The following is a 19,090-nucleotide window of genomic DNA, read 5'->3' as shown; positions in this document are numbered from 1 at the left end:
GATGTAAGTCTTGTTCAGTGTGGGTGTGACATCCATCTCTGTGCTGTGTCTGCCAGGTCGAGAAACATGGCAGCTGATAGTTTTGGGGAAGATTATTGTCTGGCAACTGATGAAAACCATAAAAGCCCCCCAAATAATTGCAGTTGAATTATTTCACTTTAAGTGAACTCCTAACACTGCTATAGTGAATTGAATGGCTGAGGCTGCAATAGGTTGAGCAACCAAGGATGGTAGCAGTGGTCTTGTCTTGGATTTTTTTGTTTGTTTGTTCTTCCTGAAAGTCCCACCACACTGAGAGAGCTAAATGTCTTCCTTAACTTCTGGTTGCAGTAAATGGAATACTTCTGTTAGTGTAATCGTGCTTTTATGTTGGTGTTTATAAATCCACCAATCTCTGTTATTTATTAACAGCCCTGGAGTTGTCTGTGAGTGCTTTTGGTGATGTTTATAAGGAGGTTTAAACAGAGGGCTTTTAAACCTTTGGTTGGGTGTGCCTCTGTGAATGCACTCAGGACATGGAGATGGTCAACTGATATCACTTGGCTCATCCTTCTGAGAGAAAAGCCAGACAATGTGCAGGAGTACAATGTACAGACCATGTACAGTACTATGCTGATGTCAGGTTGTAGTTTTTAGATGGAGACAGGGTCAGAGCCTGGTCTTCATTCCTAAAAGGGAAACCTTGCCAAGGTGCCAGCATGTTGTGCTGCAGAGAGAAGCTATGCCTGTGCTGCTTGTGCTTTAAGCATCCCTCACAAAAGTGAAGATGTGCAGTCTGACCAGCACTGAGCAGATTTTACTGGCCATGGGGGCTGGTCAGCTGTGGGTTGGCATAGCAGCTATCACCAGTGGAAATAAATCTCATGGGATTTAAACTCCACGACCAGAGAAAAGATGATAAGAACATAATTCTACTTGAAACCTAAATTACTCACAGGTCAGCTGTAGAAGAATGGCTATAAGATTTTGTCTGTTGTCTGTGCACGTGGAAGCAGGTTCAGTATGTGGCATGGATGCAAGGGGAAGCACACACTCTGCTGATTAAAGCTCCCTGCTGTCACTTTGATGCGTGGTCCTCTCCCCGTGTGCATTTGGCACAACGCGTGGTTGTGTCTGCTCAGAGTTCTCTCAGTGTGTGCCTCAGCACCATTCTCACCTCGCCCTCTGCATGCTGCCTTCTGCCTTCCTCTTGCTGTTCTCTCTCTTGCTCTGGCTGTTCTTTCTGCCTTCTGTTGTCTCACTGTGCTCATTTCTGTCACTAGGACCCCAAGAGCTCCCCTCTGCTTCCTCCGGACCTGTTAAAGAGTCTGGCTGCCTTGGAGGAGGAGGAAGAGCTGATTTTCTCTAATCCTCCTGATCTTTACCCAGCTCTGCTGGGGCCTCTCGCCTCTCTTCCTGGACGAAGCCTCTTTGTATGTATTTGATGTAATACTGCTGCTTCTCACTCTTAACTGGCATCTCTCTCTTCTGTGAAGTTATAAGAAATGTGAAATTCCTTTCTCTCCCCCATACCTCCTGTCCACTTTCCTGCCTTACCTTTGAGCTAGTTTTCACAGGGGTGAAAACTACAGCTTTTGGGCTGAATCCAGGCCTGCTAATTTGTTCAGAAATCAGAGTAACTGTGGAGGTTTTGTAAGTGCAGTGCACAGGAGAGGTGTTAGTGTATCATGATACATCATTTAATGCACTTGCTCTTCTGCAGTTGTATGGGTTTAGTAATAAAGGGCAGGGGAGACACTGATGGGGCTATGGGGAGTCATCAGAACCAGGGTATAGTGACAGGACAAGGGGAGTGGCTTCAAACTGACAGAGATAGTTTAGATGAGACACTAGGAAGAGATTTTTTTCCTGTGAGGTTGGGGAGAAGCTGTGGCTGCCCCATCCCTGGAAATGACCAAGGCCAGGTTGAATGGGTCTTGCAGCAGCCTGGGCTAGTGGAAGGTGCCCCTGGGCAGTGGGGTGGAATGAGATGAGTTTTAAGGTCCCTTCCAACCTAAGCCATTCTGCGATTCTGTGATTATAATATGCATATAAAAATTCCATAGATGCAGGGGCATGCTGCCCTATTCAATGCAGAAGAGATTGATAAAAGAGAAAGATGGCTTTGGAAGAAAATAGCAATTAAATGGATAAATACACAGTAACTCTTATAGAAATACAGTCATTTTTGACAGAGGGATTTTTTTCATACATTTTTTTGTATGAAAGCCTTCCTAGTTCACTAGCTGGTGGGTCTCAGAGCTGCTGAATTTTTAAATTGCCTCTGAAAATGCAGCATGCCTTTCTGCTATGGCTACAAGCATGTTCATTAAATCATACTCAGATTAGTTGCTGTAACAAAGAATTATTTGTGACTACTCAAAATCTCTGATTAAATCTCTTCCTCAGTTATTTTACCTGCCATCCCAAGGAGCCAGTTGCAAAAGACACTAATTTCTGTCTCATTAGATAACTTTGCTAATAAACTAATAGCTGCTGCTTTAACAGCTTCTTTTGAAGCTCCTACTGTTGTGTCTGCTGACAAATGGAAAGAAATCCTTTGCTGTGCAAGTCATGTGGATATGCAGAGTGGGAATTTTGTCTGTCTTTTAAAATGTGCTTTCAAACTAATGAGCTGTCACTTTGAAAATCTAACAAGCTAGGAGCTGCTTGCCAAGAAAATGAGGCTGTTTGTCTTAAGTTTACAGGATGAAAGCAAAAATATTCCAGGTACTGTGGCTGTTTTAAAGAGAGAGAGATACTAGTTCTGGATTTTGTGGTTTGAATAATAGATTTTAAAACATCTGACATGCTGAGCTGGTGAGAGTGCAAGAGGGGGTTTATTTGTAACAAGACTATAGCTTTTAATTTGGTTCACACACATTTTTACTTATGGTTTTACTAATTCTATGGCTTGGTGATCCAGATCCTAGATTTGGTGATGTTCATTGTCCACTAGCCAAGCTTGGTAATTTTTCTTTGGTTTCTGTCAGTGATAACTTAGCTATTTTTTCTCTGAATAGACTTGTTTCAGAGACACTGTTTTTCACTCCTTAATCATAGTAAGAACCAAACAGAAAGACAAGAAATGTTGTGCTAGAAATAACAATTGTGTGAGAGGGAGGTGGCATAGATGATGGAAGAAAGGTCATGGTCTGTAATATCTTTACATGGAAATAAAAAGGCCACGGGAGTTTTGGAACCTTTCTTTTTAAACATTTGGGTTGGTTTTCTTTTTCCTTCCTCTCTGCAAGTAATTTATAATGGAAATGAGACAGTGTTAAATGCTGTTGGACTACTAAACCTAATTTAAAAAGCACTTAGCTGCTCTCACTGTCTAAGAACATCTCTGCAGCAGGGATGCTCTCAGAACTGAAAAAATATTCTGTCAATAGCCAAATACAACAGTCTAATCTTGTTTGAAGGAGTCCTCGTGTCACTGGGAGGGATCCTGTCTCACTTGTACAAGGTTTTCTCACTTGTGTAAGGTTTTACACAACCATAAGGTATTTTTGACAGGAGTCTCCCCTTTAGATGTATCAGAGTATTAGACTTTGCATTTGAAAACCTGTTCTGCGTCTGAGACTCTCAGCTGTCATGTTTGATGATTTGTAGATTATTAATTATAGGTAGTAGGAAAATGACTGATTCTTTGCACTTGTTAGCCTGCCTCCCCTGTCCTCCAAGGTGCTGGAGCTAAAATTCAAGACAAGTTGTAAATGTGACCAAAACCACTTTGGCAGTTTCTGATTACACACTTTCCTTCTGGTCCCTACACTGAGCACTAACTGCACTTTTCCCCTTTTTGGTTTCTGAAGAAGTCCCTGCTGGAAAAACCATCAGAATTGATGTCTCAGTCATCATCTTTCCTGTCCCTCAGTGGCTTTTCTCTAAATCAGGTGAGTGAGAACCAAAGTCCAACACCTTTTGCTGTTTCAGCTTGTGGTTAAGCCAGTGGAAAACCCGAAAGAAATCCACATTGATGTGTAATTTCACTCTGTATCAACCTTAATCTTTGCCTTTATCAGTTTTCTTCCCAAATTCATCTTAGCTATATCTCTGCAGATGTACTCTTGAATCTTGCCGAGTTCGGGGGCCCTTTGCTCTCAGTGAAGTCATGAAATTGACTGAAAAGGTGCATCTCAGGGTGCTGTGGTGTGTAGGTTTTTATTTCCAGGGCAATGAATTACCTGTTCTCTTCCAGAGCATTGAGCAGGCTCAGTGCTTTTGACAACTTTTCTGAGTACTGGGAATCTGAAGATTTTGTGAAGACTTTGCAGTCCAGCCAGGAGAAATCTGTCCTGATTCAGAATGTGATGGACTTAATGTTAAATTAAATGGTCAAAGAAGATGGGCTGGGAAATGAAAGACAAATTAGGAAATATTTTGAACTATAATTGTTTCCTTTGTACAGTCTCAGTGACTGAAATAAGTCTAACACATAAGCTCTTACACTGTTTGGTTTTTTTTCAGGAAAGATATCCGAACAACAGCATGTTCAATGAGGTATATGGAAAAAACATCAATACCAGCACAAAAACAGAAGTCACCCCTTCAGTTGCCCATCAGGAGACTTCACTCTATTCTCTCTTTGAAGGGACTCCGTGGTCTCCATCCCTTCCAGCCAGCTCAGGTAATCCTGGTATGGCATTTCTTGTGTCTAGTGATTTAAGAGAATTTGAGTTAATTCTAAACCAACTGCAAGTTACTTGTAACTGGAAATAAAATAAGCAGCCCCCCCCACCTCCCCTGAAACTTGCTTGGCAAGATCTCTGAAGGTTTCTGTTTTACTTTATAAATCTTCAGAAATACAAGGGGATTCTGTAATTAATACAGTGTAAGAAGCTGGATTTTAATTTAAGTAGTTGAGCAGGATAAATGTTGTAGGAGGTGATAAATCCTGAAATCTCTTTAACATGGTTTCCTGACTGCCATTTGGGAGTAGTGCTTTAACTCAAATGTCCATATACTTTGTGTTGCTTTTTTTTGGAAAAAGCAGGAGGAACTGGATTTCGTAATGCAGATATTTGAAAAAGAAACTGTATGAGGGAAGAGTGGAGGAAAATACAACAGTAGTGGGGTTTGTTGTATTTGGTTTCTTGCTGTTAAGCAGCCCGTAAAGCAAACCAGCTTCTTTGTTAGTAATTATCTTAGAGGCATAAACCATAACTATTATGTCATAATTTTAATCTCACTAAAAATCCAGAAGAGTGTGAGAAAGGAGTTAGTTGAATCTAAGAACAGAGTGGATTTTAAATAACATCTGCACTGGATGGGATGTTTGGTGGGACTTGTGCATCCAACCAGGAAAAGCCGTTGTGGGTGAAATGGAGGGAGTTGCAAAGTGCTTTTTTATTCTAGCAGGATTTTTGGCTCACATGGCTTCAACTCCCTTGTGCTTCAGCTCTACATTTGTTCTGTTCTGCCTGCGGACAGCCTGCTTCATGCTCCCTCTCCTCTTTTGCTCACTATTGGGTTCTGGTCTGAATTGTTTTAAGATTCACATAAGTGTAAAACATTCTCAGACCTGGGAATTGAAGTTTTAAATTTGCAAACTCCTCAAAGTCTAATCTAATTTTTCTATTGGTTTGTCAAGCTTGGAGACAGTTACTTTTTTAGTTTGAGACAAGTTCTTCAAGAGACATGAGGGAAACTGGTTTTACCTAGCCAACCCTCATGAGGTGTTCTGGGTTTTGTTTTTCTCGTAAGCATTAAACACAGTCGTTCTGTTCTTGTACATTTTTCACTCAGAATTTAGGAATTTGCATTATGTGCATGTAACAGAAGGAATAAAAACTGACCTTCAACATTGTAGCAATGTGGGTGATGGCAGAATTGCAGCAGCACTAAGAAATTCAACACTGAGAGGTTCCTGCTGTCTCTGCTGACCTTTTTTCCTCTTCCCTTGTAATCCCTAGATCATTCAACACCAGCCAGCCAGTCTCCTCACTCCTCCAACCCCAGCAGCTTGCCAAGCTCCCCTCCAACCCATAACCACAATTCTGTTCCTTTCTCCAACTTTGGACCCATTGGGGCTCCAGACAACAGAGACCGGAGAGTCGCAGACCGCTGGAAAACAGATAAGCCAGGCAAGTGCTGGGTTCCAGGTTAGCACAGAGCTAGATTCCATCGTCTGATGATGCTTGTTTTTCACTGGTTTTGCCATGTCACTTTGAACTTGTCTTTCTGCCATTTTGCCATTTTAGCAATGGGAGGGTTTGGTCTGGACTATCTCCCAACAACGTCATCCTCTTCGGAGAGCAGCTGGCACCAGTCCAGTGCTCCCAGTGGTACCTGGGCAGTGCAAGGCCCTCCTGCCATGGAGGATTCCTCAGCTGTGCTTATGGAGAGCCTGAAGGTGGGTTTGGCTGGGGCTTGTGCTCAGGGATGGGTCTGCAGGCTGGACGATCAAGTGATGGGCATTAGCCTGCTGGAAGCGTCAGAGTTGAGTGCCAGAAGCCCAGAGTTTTTCCTGCAGATTCGCTTACACAAGGCAGTGTGGGAGGTGTCACCAATGCAGGAAGTTGTCACAAATTTACAGTTCTTCCTGGTTTTGAGATTCTGTGGAACAAGCTCAGGCTGGCAGAACTGGAAGAAATTCTAACATTAGCTTTGACTAGTCTAAAATTAGTAATAGTTAATGTGGGATGAATTTTTATGGTAATGAGGGTTCTGGAGGAGGATGAAGTTCTTCCAGGGAGCCTCTTTTTAGAAAGTCTTCTTTGAAGCCTGGTTAGCTTTTGTGATAAGCCAGGTATGAGTGATAAAGAGGGAGAATATACAACATGGTGTCTGCTTTCCCATCTGGCAGAGGGGCTGTGTAATGCAAGAGGTGCTAGTGTTGGCTGTTTGTTTTTAGTCCATCTGGTCCAGTTCCATGATGCACCCCGGCCCCTCGGCCCTGGAGCAGCTGTTGATGCAGCAGAAGCAGAAGCAGCAGCGCGGACAAGGTGCCATGAATCCGCCACACTGAGACAGAGGAGGCAACCCTTGCAACGACGGCTCCATAAACCATGGCATGTTGGGTCTGTGGGACTGGCACACACAGTCCTGTGCAGGTGGCAGCCCTCTCTTCTGTTCCTTGCTGTCAGGAGGGCGTAAGTGCTCCACCAACCCACTGAGTGTGCACAAAACGTCTGCAGTGCAAGCAAACAACATCAGGAACTCTCCCATCCCCCGGGCCCTTCGGAGGGAGAGAGGAACTGCTGTTTGGCTCACTCAGTAACCCAATATCACCGCCTCTCACCTTCTCCATTGTGCATGTCCCCAGCCACATGGGAAGTAAAAGCTGAGAGCAAAGGGCAGATGGGAGAAGCCAATGAGAACTTCTCAATCCTTTTCCTCTCTTTGGGGAGATACAATAGGAATCCATTAATGATTGCTTCGCTGACTGAGAATGTAGTTGAAATTACTCCTAAACATCTTTATTACTATCTCAGTAGTAAGATCACACTGTACACAGACGTGCTTCATGGTCAGTGTGTAGCAATGAAAGCCCCAGTTGCTGCTCCAGTCACAGTGGGTGGTGATGAGGTGGGGCTCTGTATCCCGGACTAGCAAAGGAGTTTCATGAAAGAGAGTCTGGCACTTGGCACTGCTTCACCCCGAGGCTTTGGGTGGGTTAGAGACTCCAGCATGAAATGCCCTTCTCTCAGTAGGTGTTTGAGCTATAAGGGGTGACATGGGGCCTCGCAGCACTCTGCTGAAAAGCAAGTTAACTGCTATGGGGTTTTAAATTAATGTGTGATTCCTGTACATTTTACTGTAGCATAGTGGCTAGCCCCACAAAGGGCAGGCTAGTCTGTGCATTCACAGCCTGACTCATTTTAATAGGTAGGTAGAAAGCTTTCAATGGGGTTTTTTTTTTTTTTTTTGGTTTTTGTTTTGTTTTGTTTTGTTTCGGTTTGGTTTTGTTTTTTCTCTTTCCATCCTCCCATCTTCGCTGAACGCTCGTAGTTTCATTACCATGGCAGAAAATAATCAGGGGTCCAGCAGGGCTGGGTGAGTCCGACAGCCAGCCCAGACAGCATGGGGCATCCGCACGCCCGGTGAAGCACAGGTCAGCTCTGCAGAAACCTGTCCCAGCTGCAGCCCCAGGCTTTCAGTGCCAGAAACAAATCCAAGGCACCCATGGACACATGGAAACAGCACAGTGCTGTTCATAGATGAAAAGGTGCAGAAGGGAAAAGGAAAAAAATGTTTTACTTGCTATTTATTAGGGGGAAGGAAGACTGGAAGTTTTGTTAAAGAAAAGGACAGCGTTTTTGTTAGATTTCCCAGGGAAGTTACAGAAACAGACTCAATGTCCATTTGCTGTTTTTAGCAGTAGGGGTTTGTGATGATTCAGGATCTCTGGGCTAGAATTCAGCTGCAGAACAAAGCACATGCAGGAGCCGAAGTGATGCTGGAGTCTGGGCAGCCCCAGAGAATACAAAAAGGGAAGGCGGAGGAGACCCAATACCCTCGGGGGTGCGAGAAGCTCCCTATGAGCTCCACCTGAGCAACATCACTGTTCTGTGTTGCATTTCAAAGCTGTATTTCCTTTAACAAGTCCAAAAAGTGAAGTTCCCACCTGGTGGTAATCCAGCCCACCCTGTGTGTCCCCTCCAGCCCTCCCGCTGTGTGTCCAAGCTGTGCGCCCAGGCAGCTGCGACATTCCCGTGTTCGCACCGTCACTGACTCTTGCACCCCAGACTAACCAGGAGCACCATCTCACTCCCGGCCGTGCCAGGTCCCAGCTGCACCGTTCCACTTGTGCATGAGCACCCGGCCTCGGGAATGCATCTGACCCCGCCTGCCCTCCAGCACCTGGAGGAGCAAGAGAAGGGGCCCCCAACAGAAACTGGTTTGTGTTGTAAGCTTTTTTTGTGTTTTCTGTCTGTCTGTGCAAGAACTGCAGCTGCCGAAATCAGCTTTGCCTTTAATTAAACCATGTTCTCTCCATCCAGGTGTGTGTGTAGCATTTATTTCCTGTGTGACTTGGCTTCAGGCCTTTAAAAATGCATTACTTTTCTGTAGAAGCCAGAAGAATGTTTGAAGTTGATTTTTTTTTTTTTTTTAATTAATCACAGTGATTCTGGCTTGGGCTTGGTACAGATAATTTGGTTGTGGTTTTGTGCTGCCTGTGTAGTGTATTTTACGTACTGAACTAAATATGTAGGATGGGAGCAGCTTGCAAAGCTCCTCCCTAGTTGCAGACTCATCCTGGTACAGCGTGTGCAGATGGAGGGCACAGGTCCTTCTGTCAATAACTTGCCTGCAGACCAGGGTGTTCACTGTTTCCATGCTTCTAGGTATGTGGTAGGAAACTCTGGAGATCTTCTGGTTTTGAAATTACAGGTGTTTATTGTCTCTAGAATAAGTTCTTTTAAAAAGAAATGTGATATTTTTATGGGTTAATGGGGCAGTGGGGTTTTCTGGATTTGTGTGATAGAATCCAGAGTGCGCAAGCCCCTGCCCCCTTAGCACCTTTGGAGTAAAGCTCTGGGATTCCAGGCTCTGTCTTTCAAAGTTACTGTATCTTCTGACTGATCAGGAAAAACTTTGATGCACGGGTCCCATCGCTGAAGAAAATGTGTCTACTTTTATTGGTGGGAGTTTTAAAGTCCCTGTGAATTTGAATTGTGAGTTGGAGCAGGGTGAGGCTGCGTGGTGTCTTCAAAGTTCTTGGGGTTGGCATTAGTGTTTCAAGGAAGCAAATACTTTCTTGGTCTATAGCTTCCTGAATTCGCTTCCCCTTTGGGAATCTCCTGGCAGGGCTGTAAATGCAGGTTGCACCAACTTCTTGTGGGTGTGCCCAGCTTCTGGCATGCCTGTATAAAAGCTTTTTTAAGGATGGGGGATGGCCATTCTCTTGGCAAGCACAGGATTTAGGAATGAATGTATCCCTAACAGGAATTAGCAACTTCTTAATAAGTTCCTTTTTAAGAGAACAATGCAAAAGGTAAGAGAAAATATAAAGATTTTAATACAAGTAGCAATAACATTTAAAGGTCATTTTCAGATGCAAGGATTAATATGCAGACTACATAATGACAACAGTTGAATTCTTAATTACTCTCCACAACTTCAAGCTCTTCTGCAGTCACTTCTCTGGGTGTTCAATGTTGGGCTGTTGAACAAACGCAGATGGGAAGATGCCAGTCCTCCCCTTGCACTCACCTTCGAACCAGTCTTCATTCACTGGAAGGGAAAATTGACACAGTTCTTACGACCCTAGGAATATACAGGAGCATCATGTGCTGCAGACAGGCCTGAGATCACAGTTTTATGGTGTTTCTGCTGATAAAACTTGGAGCTGTGCTAGACCCAGCAGGGAGTGGAATGTGGAGGAAAGGGAGGAACGAGGAAGAGAGTCAAGTGGTAAGGTAAGAAGGAATATCAAATGGGGATGCAAAATTGGATCAAAATAGAGACCAATGGGTTTGGAAACTGCCTTGAGTGGAAGCAAAGTGACTGTGGAGATTGAAGAAATTGTCTTAGACCTTGGTCTGTCCTCTTCAGGAAAGATCTGAAGTGTTTTGACAGCTATTTCTCATGTTCACATAAAAACCCTAAAACAACCTCCCCAAAACCTCTGCTACCCTGGGTTTAGTAAGGCCTGGGAGCTCTGGCAATTTTGCTGTGGGAGAACCAAATGAGGCAAGAAGCAGCTTTGTACTGGGAAATACTTAGCTCAGGAGTGAAGGGGAAGGTAGGATTTTGGGGTGGAGGGGGTCATCAGTATGGTGCAAAATCTAACCTGTCAAACGTTATATGGGAGACTGATTGTGTACTGCTGCCAAAGCCTGCCAGCCACCATAAATTAGTGACATAACTACAAATAGCTAAATATAAGGGGGTTTTGCTTTTAAAACTTACTCCTGATGTCTTGATTTCACTCAGAGGCTCAAATGAGATGGGGAATGTGCCCTGTGTATATAATTATTCATTGAGCTTCCTGAGATTTAGTCTGTATTTAAGCCTCAATTCCCATAGAAACACTAAGGACTAATATTGAGTGACTGAAGGGAGATTGTACTCTTAACAAGAAAGGTAGATGAAAAGAGGTTTCAGGTGGAAGGAATGGGAGTGAGAGCCTGCTCCCATTGTGGGGATGGCAGCTAAAATGAGACATCTCCTTAAAGAATCCACTGTGATCAATAAGCTTAAATGCAGTCCAAGTGTAACTCCTGTCTTAGATGTTTGGGAGGGCTGCGGTGGAAACAGGAGTGATGAAAATATGTTGGAAGAAGTGTGTGTAACAGGGATGTGTGGATGGGAATCCCAAGGCAAAGATGGAGGGGCTCTGCTGCTGCCATACCACCCTTCCTCTCACCAGAGCTGGGGGAATCCTTCCCCTCTCCTGTCCTAGGAGGAGCACAATTACCTTTGGATAAAACAAGGATCATGTCTCCTGCCTGAAACTCCAGGTCTTCAGGTTGGGTGGCTTCATAACTGTACTGAGCTACAACATGGTTTGGTCCCGTCTCCCCAGGCATTGCCTCCTGCGGTGACTCCTCTGGTTTGCTGTCTGGTACAAACCCCTCTCCCTAGGCAGGAAAAAAGCTGGTGAGGACACAGCCTCTTGGTTTCCTTTCTCTGTAGCAGGGCAAGAGAGATGAGCTCTGCTTCTCTCCACTCTTTGCTCTCCTGCCTTTCACGAGGTTGCTGGCTTCTGTTGAAAGCCACAAACCTGTGCTTGTGGCAAGGAAAAGAACGGCAGGAGGGAAGAGAAGGTGGCTGCCCCCTGTAGCTGTCACTGACCTCTGTGCCATTGCACCAGACTGTCAGGCAGTTGTCCTTGCTCTGACTCCAGGCTGCCTCCACGTTCTGTGCACTCAGAGTCACCAGCTCCTGGCCCTCCACAGGCTTGTACCTGGAGTGCAGGGGATGCAGGTGAGGAGTGCTGGAACACAGCCCTGGCTCACTGGGGCTGGCAGTGCCTCACCTCAGCTCCGTGTGCTCGGGCTGCAGCTCCAGCTTCCTGCAAACCAGCTCCAGGAGCTCTCTGTAGGAGAGGCCTCGATCAACTCTCAGGGCAACTGTGAATTTGTAATGCACCTTGAGGACATGGGGCCTGGAGACAGTTGGTTCAGCCTCCTGCAGGCAGGAAATGGGATGTCACCTTGTGTGGCTTGGCAAGCACAGGGATGTGGAAACTGGTTGCCTGAGTTAGATTGTGCCTCCCAAGCTGTGCTTGGACATTGGCTGGTTGGCAGACCAAGGCTTGTCCCAGGAGAGAGCTCAGTAATAGATAAGGGGCTTGGCACCAAATTGTGGTTTTGGTGTGATCAAATTAGAGCTGTATCCACCTTCCAAGTCCCTCTTTTTTTTTTTTTTTTTTTTTTTTTTCTGAGTTGGGATTGCTATATTTTCCCATCTCTTCCCAGTGTGACGTTCTGATGTGCTGACCCTACCCAGGAGCATGTGCATTCCAGCCAAGCTCTCTCCTATTTCTCCCTTCTCAAGTGCCTCAGGTTGGCTAAGATGAGAGTCATCCAGTGGCCCCCTCACCTGGGCCCTGGAGGAGAACTCCCAAAAAGCAGCCCTAAGTCTCCTGGAAAGTGCAGGTTTGTATGACCAGCAGGACCTCAGGGTCTGCCTCGCAGGATGTTACCTTTGCTGTGTCTCTTGGCTGCACCACGGTAGCAGGAACATAGTCTGGGGAGGAGGAAAAAGGTGCCTCAGGAGGTGGGATGGGATAAATGTTGTCTAAATACACAGCCAGACCTCCTGCAGCCCATCGTGATCTGCAGCAACACCAACCAACCCTGGAGCCAGCAGCAGTCCTTTGAATGGATACGGCATCCACCACAGGCATTCTTCTGTAAGGTCTAGATACAACCACTGAGCAGAGGTTTTGGCTCTGTGCCTTCCCTCTTGCCGAGATGGGAGCATGAAGGGTGGGATGTCTTTCATGGATAGATTCAAAAAAGATAAACATGGAGCTGCTGGTTTTAGTGTCTTTCCTCTTCTGATCTCCCTAGGTCCATCCTGAAAACCAAAGGCAATCCCTGTCCTTCAATGGGTCTGTAAAGCTAAACTCAGGCCTCCAGGCAGGGTGATTTCATTTAGCTTTGTGGAAGCCTCTTCATGAGTATTTGATTTCCATTTTGACAGTGCTTTGGCACAACTGTGCTCATTCCAGGAAGAGCCCAAGCTACACTGTTGAACATGGTCCCACTAATAGATCTGAGCTGGCTTTTGGTGCCATAAAGATGATAATTGGGGTTGTTGTGTCTGTCAAGTGTTTGTCCTTAATTCCATGAGCCACAGCCTTCTTCTCTGTCAGCTCTACCCATGGACTGTCTACAAGGCTGCTCTGTTGGGGACATGAGCTTGGGATATGGGACACTGGGTAGCACCAGCCAGGAATCCCTTTCATACAGCTCCTTTAAGCCTAGCTCAGCTCACAGCAGCACTGAAACTATCATGGATGCCCTGCAGGAAGGAGAAGCCTATAAGGAACCCTTTACTCCAAGCTAGTCCCTGCCCCATTCATATTTTTTTCTCATTACTCACTGTGCTAATTAAAAGCACAGAGGGACTTGCTTTCCTCAGGGACCCCACAGACACTATTTTATTGTATCCTCAGCACTGCAGTTGCTGTCTCTGCCTCCTGTTCTAATGTCTTCTAGTCCCTGACTTCAAATGGGGCCAGCAATGAGACAGAGATGAGCCCTAGCCCTCCCTAGGGTGAGGACACGGCATCTCAGCCTGCTGTGGGTGGTGTCAGCCTGTGCTCCCCATCCCTTCAGCTCCCTGCACTGACCTGGCGCCAGCCGCCGCGGCTTCTCCGGCACAGTGGAGGTGGGTGGCTCAGAGATCTCAACTTCCACAGGGGTTTCTTCCTGTGCCGTGGGAAGAAGATAGTGCTGACAATCCCACTCTTACTGAGGGGCTGGGGTGCTGCTGCCTTGTGCAGCCCCTTTCCAACCTGCTATTTTCCTGAAGTCTGTTTGGGGTCTTGAACTGGGGAGAGGTGACTCAGCTATATCCATTATCTCCCCAGCACTGCCAACCACCACTAGGGTGCCACCAACACAGATTTTGCAGATCTCTGAGCTCATGATCAGGTGACCATGAGCCAGAAGAACCAACCCCAGCATCATGACGGGGAGGGAGTCACATATATGGGTCCCACTGGGAAGCATGTGTTAGGTGTATATTTCGAGATCTACCCTCCCCAGGACATCATTTCCTCCTGGGCCTCCTCACCTGGATATGCAGCTTATTCTGGAGCTCCACAGGCTCGAGGAAGTTGCAGGGGACAATCCCTTTCTGCAGGGGGAGGAAAGATGAGTAGTGATTGCTTGGCAAGATGGCAACCCACTGCTGGAGGACACAACTGGATGTGTCCTCACCCTCCCGTGCATCCAGGAGGCTTCCTGAGGCTTGAGGTTTAGTTTCTGCAGGTTGGGTGGATTTCACTGAACCCTGTGGCCTAAGCCAGGGTAGACATAAGACACTTCAGTCAGAAATGTACTTAATTACTGTTGGCAGGCCTCTGCCTCTGCAGAATCTCAACCATAATTTGCTGTCTGCCCCTCCTGTCCAGCACACTCCTGGTATACCTTTCCATTGAACATCACTGTAGCCCAATTGTCCTTCTCTTTCTTCAGCACAAAGACAATGTTTCCTGGCAGGACCTGCAGCTCCTCATCCGTCTCAGGAATGAACTCGTACATGACACGGTGTGGCTGCCCTCTGAGGGCCCTGGGTGTGGGAGCAGTGGACAGGTCAGGAATGTTGGTGATGCTGTTGTTTTACATCACAGGGAGAATCCAGACCTCTGCCTCCATGTTTCTACATTCCCCATTCCCCCGGAGTTCTGGGTGCCAGCTGGATGCTCGGCTGTGAGAGTGGGGTTGTGCCTGGCTGCATGGGTTATCCATCCTTCATCCAACTTACCTGAGGATTTCTGGGGTCTTGGGCCTGGGTGGAGGACCAGAGGCCTGCCAACAGGAAGCCAAAAAGGAAAATATCAGTAATCCAAAGGATTTTGTTTGCTTTGCAGAAATGTCCTGCAGCCTTTTACCATGCCTGCCCTCACCCCAACACTGTTCCTTCCTCCACATGCAGGTGCCTTAAGTGCCATGAGGAATATCACTGGCTTTGTTCCTTCTAAGGAACAGTTTCCACATTCAACATACAGTTGGTTTTCAGAGGCACAATCCTCTTTTCACTCCTGATTTTAGTTTCAGTTGACAGAGGATTGAAATTGTCAGCACTGTCTGCATTGAGAAGGTTGTCGTTTATCTTGTGCAATGGTGCTGTGCTGTGCTTTCCCATATCCACCCAGAAACCTCCTGGAAAAACTCTTGCTGCATTTAGGAATGGGAAGATGCCATTACATCATCTGGAAAATGGCATGGGAAATGCAAAGCAGTTGTGGAATGGGCAGAAGAGTGCAAAGCGAGAGCAAAACTGCCGTTGTTTCTCCACTCAGGCTTAGGCAGACGATCCCTAATGAATCCTTTGGGGAGGGTCAGAGACAGCTCCCTGCGGAGAGCCATCACCCCACCCACTACTTCCCCGTGCAGGGAACCAGCTTAACCTCAGCCTCAGCTGTGGGTGGGTTTGGGATGAGCTTCCTGATGGTGGAGGGAGCAGCTGATCCGTGGAAGCAGTGCCTGCCTCCTCCCCACGGCGGTGGCACAGAGTTCAGGGTGGTAAGGGTGCTGCTTGCTCCCCACTGTGGATGACAGCCACCCTGTGTCACCCTGCACAGAGCATGCTGTTCAGTGACAGAGTCTTACCTGTGGCTGTAGGGGAGCGAATCCTGAAAAATCATCCTTGTCCACCACAGAGGCCACCACCTAGAGCCAAGGACAAGTAGTGACTTGGTACCTGTAGACCCCTCTCAGACCTCTGATGTCCACCCTCCTCCTTTGCTGTTGGCCAAGCCAAGCTGCTCAGGAGAGGCTATGATTTTAGGCTGAGTGCCTCTCGTACCAAAGCTTCCCTCTCAGCTGTGAGAAGTTTTCTGCTCTTAGCCTGGCTGTTTCTGTGGTTAAAACCTAAAAGTTTCCCATTCTGTTTTAATCACAAATGTTGAAGGGAGCCAAAGTGTCTGGCTCAACCCCATACCTCCTACAGGTGACCTTAAATGTAATTCAGAAAGTTGATACATGTTTTTGTGCATGTTTTTGGCACTCAAGGAGCTGCCTGGCTCTCGGGGGTCTGATTCCCCAGTGCCTGGGTCCTTTTCTGGACAAGTGCTGCCTCCCAGGGCCTGAATCCAGAGGTGGTATCCCAGTGACTGGATTTTGCACACTCACAGGAGAAAAGCTTACTTGCTTATCTGAGCTGAAAAGCCCTTTTCAAACAGTGGTGGATGAACTGGAGGTTGGTTGTGGGTGTCAAATGTTAAATAGCTCTGTTCCCCCACCCCTGAAAATGTCTTAATTTCCAAGGGGATCGTTGCAGCTCATTGCTGACTATCCCTCTCACTAAGGAGACAAACTAGAAATAAGCCATGCTCAGCAGGAACGTGCTTTTAGCTCTTGTATTCTTGCAGTCTCCCTGTTTCCCGCGAGATCCCTGTGTGCCATCCCTCTCTCCATGTCTGGGGGATCCCTGAGGCAGAGACCAGCTCCCTGTCTCTGGCTGCCTACCAGGCAGCAGACAGCAGCTCAGAGGGATGAGGACAAGGCAGTCAACAGCTCTTCTCAGCCCACAGAATAAACAGTATAGACGTTTCTTACCATTGCCTTTCCCAGGTAGTCCTTCTTCTCCAGCTGAGCCACTTGCTTCTCATTTGGCCTGAACAGCTTCCCCGCAGGAATGGCCACTAGCTCACAGAGCTTCTGTTTCTGTAGCACAGACAAGTCATGAAGACTTTGGAGGTGAGAGCAGGGACTGATGAATGCCCCTTCTGCTCTGGGCTTGGGGACTGCTCCAGACCACCACCACGAGAGCCCAATCCCAGCCCAGGTACGGTCCATGGAATCCCATTTTCCCATCCCTGCCTCCCCAGTGACCCAAAGCTCTTCCCACAGACATGTGTCCTGCTACAGTATCTGTTGCCACAGCATTTTAATCCTGCTGAAAGGGATGTGCTGTCACTGGGATTTCCCTCCCTCTCCTTGTGGGGCTGTGAGACCTGCTCCTCCGTACCAGGATGGCTTCCATTGCCCTGTCTATCTTGTTGTGCTGGGGCTCACTCTTCATGCTTATGGCCAGGGTCAGGTGCTCCTCAGCCTTCTCCCAGCTCCCCGTTGTGGCGTACACCAGTGCGATGTTGTAGAGAATCTGCTGGAGGGATGGGAGCAAGGGAAAGAGCTCTTGGAGCAGCCAGACTGCTGCCAGGAAAGGAAAGGGCAGTGGCACTGCACCCACTTGCTTGGTTTTTGCAAGGTACAAAAGAGGCTGGCTGTCTCCTCTTTAGATTTCTCATGCTGGAGAATGCTGGAGAACAGACCTTTGGGATCAAAACTGGCAGCCAGGTGTGCCTCACCTCGCAGGCAAAGAGCCGGTAGCGCAGCCCCAGGATCTTGTAGTCGATGAGTTGGTTGCCTCGCAGCTGGGCCAGCGCCTCTTTGAAATCCTCAATGGCCTTTCCGTGGCTGTGGAGCAGGGGGTGAAGGTGTCACCAGCTCGTGGTGGCAACCTGCCTGCCTCTAAGCCTGTACTCAGACTTGGTGAATTCAGTCGGGTCTCCCCTCTCCTTGCAGTGTTTCAGACACCCCAGGGGAGGACAGAGGTTGTGAAGGTTAATCCCAGGACTTCAGTGGTGAAGAGTAGGAGCCTGTTTGACCTTGACAGGTTTCAGTCTGGGCTCTGGGGCACCAACCTGCCTGGGGCCATCCTCAGGTGAAGGCTGGCCTCTCTGTAAGTGGCAAAAAGGAAACGTGAAACCCTTCCACTCACTTCTGCCTCCGGTAAAACACGGTCCCCCGCTGGAAATAAGCCACAGCCAGGTGCTTGTCGCAGCCGATGCTCCGGGTGAACGCCTGCAGAGGTAGGAGTGGGGCAAAGGGGTGGTAAAAAGGGGACACCTTAAAAAAACTGAGGGCGTAGAGCAATTGTACCTATCCTGCTTTAGCCGAGCGGCCTAAGCTGAGCTTTGTGGGCTGTGTCTCCCTGCAGCACTGGGCATTGGGTGGGGAGAGCCTGGAGCAGGCTCCTGGGTTTTTTTGAGCTGGAGCCATCTGCCAGCACGGTCACCTCCTGGAGCAAGGGAGAGTGAACAGCGAGCCGTGTATCGCTGCTGCCGCCTCGCCTCCCATTCACTGGCAGAACAGGTTTGGCGGCCTTGGGCTGTCCCCCTTCCGCACAGCTTTAAAAGGCCCCAGATCCATCCCTTAGACCGTGATCCTTTTAATGCCTTCCTTCCCCACCATGTCCATGTACCTTGGCAAGTCGCAGAGGTGAGAGGATGAGCGGCCCCAGGGGCTGTACCTTACCTCCTCCGCCTCCGCCAGCTTCCCCAGGACAAGCTGGATGCAGCCGATGTTAAAGCAGATTTTGGCAGGGGGGTTCTGGACGGCCGTGAAGGCATCCAGGGCAGCGCTCCACTCCTTCCTGTCTGCAGCACACACCCCTTCTTGCCACAGCCGGATCGTCTCCACCAGGGACATGGCGTGGTGGGAGTGGGATGTGGGATCCCCGCGTCGTGGGTCTCGCCCCTGTCCCTGTCCTTCCTTGTGGCGCAGCTCGGCCTCTCTGGCTCCCTTCTGCCTGTTCCTGTGCCTTCCCCCCGCCCCTGTCACAAACCTGGCAGGAAGTGGCCTCACTCGCAGCAGCCCCGGCATGGGGAAGTGGGGCAGTCTGCCTCTGACACAGCGGGCTTCCATGGCGTGCATCCCTGCTCCTGTCGGGCAGCCACTCCTCGCCTGCTCGGGTTTTGATCTTCCGGTTTGTACATTAGAAGTCATGGATTTTGTCAGCTGGGTAGTTCATCAGGTCAAATTTCAGGTTGCAAAATCCCAGGATGAGCGCTGGGCTGAGCCCTTGGTGCCCTGCAAAGCGCAGTCTCATCCTTGCTAAGCGGTTCCTGCAGACAATTAATTCCTGGCAGGCACAGTTGGGTTGGGGCTCCCCTGTCTGCCTCAGTGGGGAGGTGAAGTAGAGCCCAAGGCACTGCCCGGGAAATCCTTGGTCCTTCCCGACTCCACCGTGTTGTCCC

General features: G+C 47.9%; 2 protein-coding genes across 8 annotated transcripts in view; one reads left to right on the top strand and one right to left on the bottom strand.

Annotated features, from left to right (window-relative positions):
- SMG7 (SMG7 nonsense mediated mRNA decay factor) overlaps positions 1-8,922 on the top strand; it is a 51,025-nt gene extending 42,103 nt beyond the window's left edge. For 6 of the 7 annotated variants that reach the window (XM_053984910.1, XM_053984904.1, XM_053984906.1 and 3 more), the window contains 6 exons: positions 1,263-1,412; positions 3,798-3,878; positions 4,453-4,612; positions 5,898-6,068; positions 6,186-6,337; positions 6,839-8,922. In XM_053984910.1, coding sequence (XP_053840885.1) covers positions 1,263-1,412; positions 3,798-3,878; positions 4,453-4,612; positions 5,898-6,068; positions 6,186-6,337; positions 6,839-6,952 — 828 coding nt within the window. In that variant the 3' untranslated portion in view covers positions 6,953-8,922. The remainder of the gene's footprint in view (positions 1-1,262; positions 1,413-3,797; positions 3,879-4,452; positions 4,613-5,897; positions 6,069-6,185; positions 6,338-6,838) is intronic. The other variant, XM_053984909.1, reaches the window with a different exon arrangement.
- Positions 8,923-9,923: 1,001 nt separating this feature from the next.
- NCF2 (neutrophil cytosolic factor 2) lies at positions 9,924-18,636 on the bottom strand. Its single transcript, XM_053985660.1, has 15 exons — positions 18,369-18,636; positions 17,833-17,915; positions 17,420-17,528; positions 17,080-17,214; positions 16,668-16,775; positions 15,720-15,779; positions 14,872-14,915; positions 14,535-14,676; positions 14,179-14,241; positions 13,733-13,811; positions 12,578-12,621; positions 11,909-12,060; positions 11,725-11,836; positions 11,348-11,510; positions 9,924-10,161 (listed from the first exon to the last, which is right to left on the bottom strand). Exons 1-15 carry the CDS (start codon positions 18,540-18,542, stop codon positions 10,064-10,066), a joined length of 1,566 nt encoding a protein of 521 aa, XP_053841635.1. The 5' UTR covers positions 18,543-18,636; the 3' UTR covers positions 9,924-10,063.
- Between the last annotated feature and the right edge of the window lie 454 nt (positions 18,637-19,090).

The sequence above is a fragment of the Vidua macroura genome, chromosome 9 (assembly GCF_024509145.1).
Source record: "Vidua macroura isolate BioBank_ID:100142 chromosome 9, ASM2450914v1, whole genome shotgun sequence".
In the NCBI taxonomy this organism is placed as follows: Eukaryota; Metazoa; Chordata; class Aves; order Passeriformes; family Viduidae; genus Vidua; species Vidua macroura.
Note: the sequence above shows the minus strand (reverse complement) of the source record. Positions and strands in the feature narration are given on the sequence as shown.

What these genes read in the sequence shown, in the direction of transcription:
- NCF2 (XM_053985660.1), bottom strand. Translation starts at nt 18,542, where the DNA reads ATGTCCCTGGTGGAGACGATCCGGCTGTGGCAAGAAGGGGTGTGTGCT. An exon ending in ACCGGCTCTTTGCCTGCGAG is followed by an intron (nt 17,215 to 17,419) that starts GTGAGGCACACC and finishes TCCCTCCAGCAG; the next exon opens with ATTCTCTACAACATCGCACT. An exon ending in ACTACCTGGGAAAGGCAATG is followed by an intron (nt 15,780 to 16,667) that starts GTAAGAAACGTC and finishes CCTTGGCTCTAG; the next exon opens with GTGGTGGCCTCTGTGGTGGA.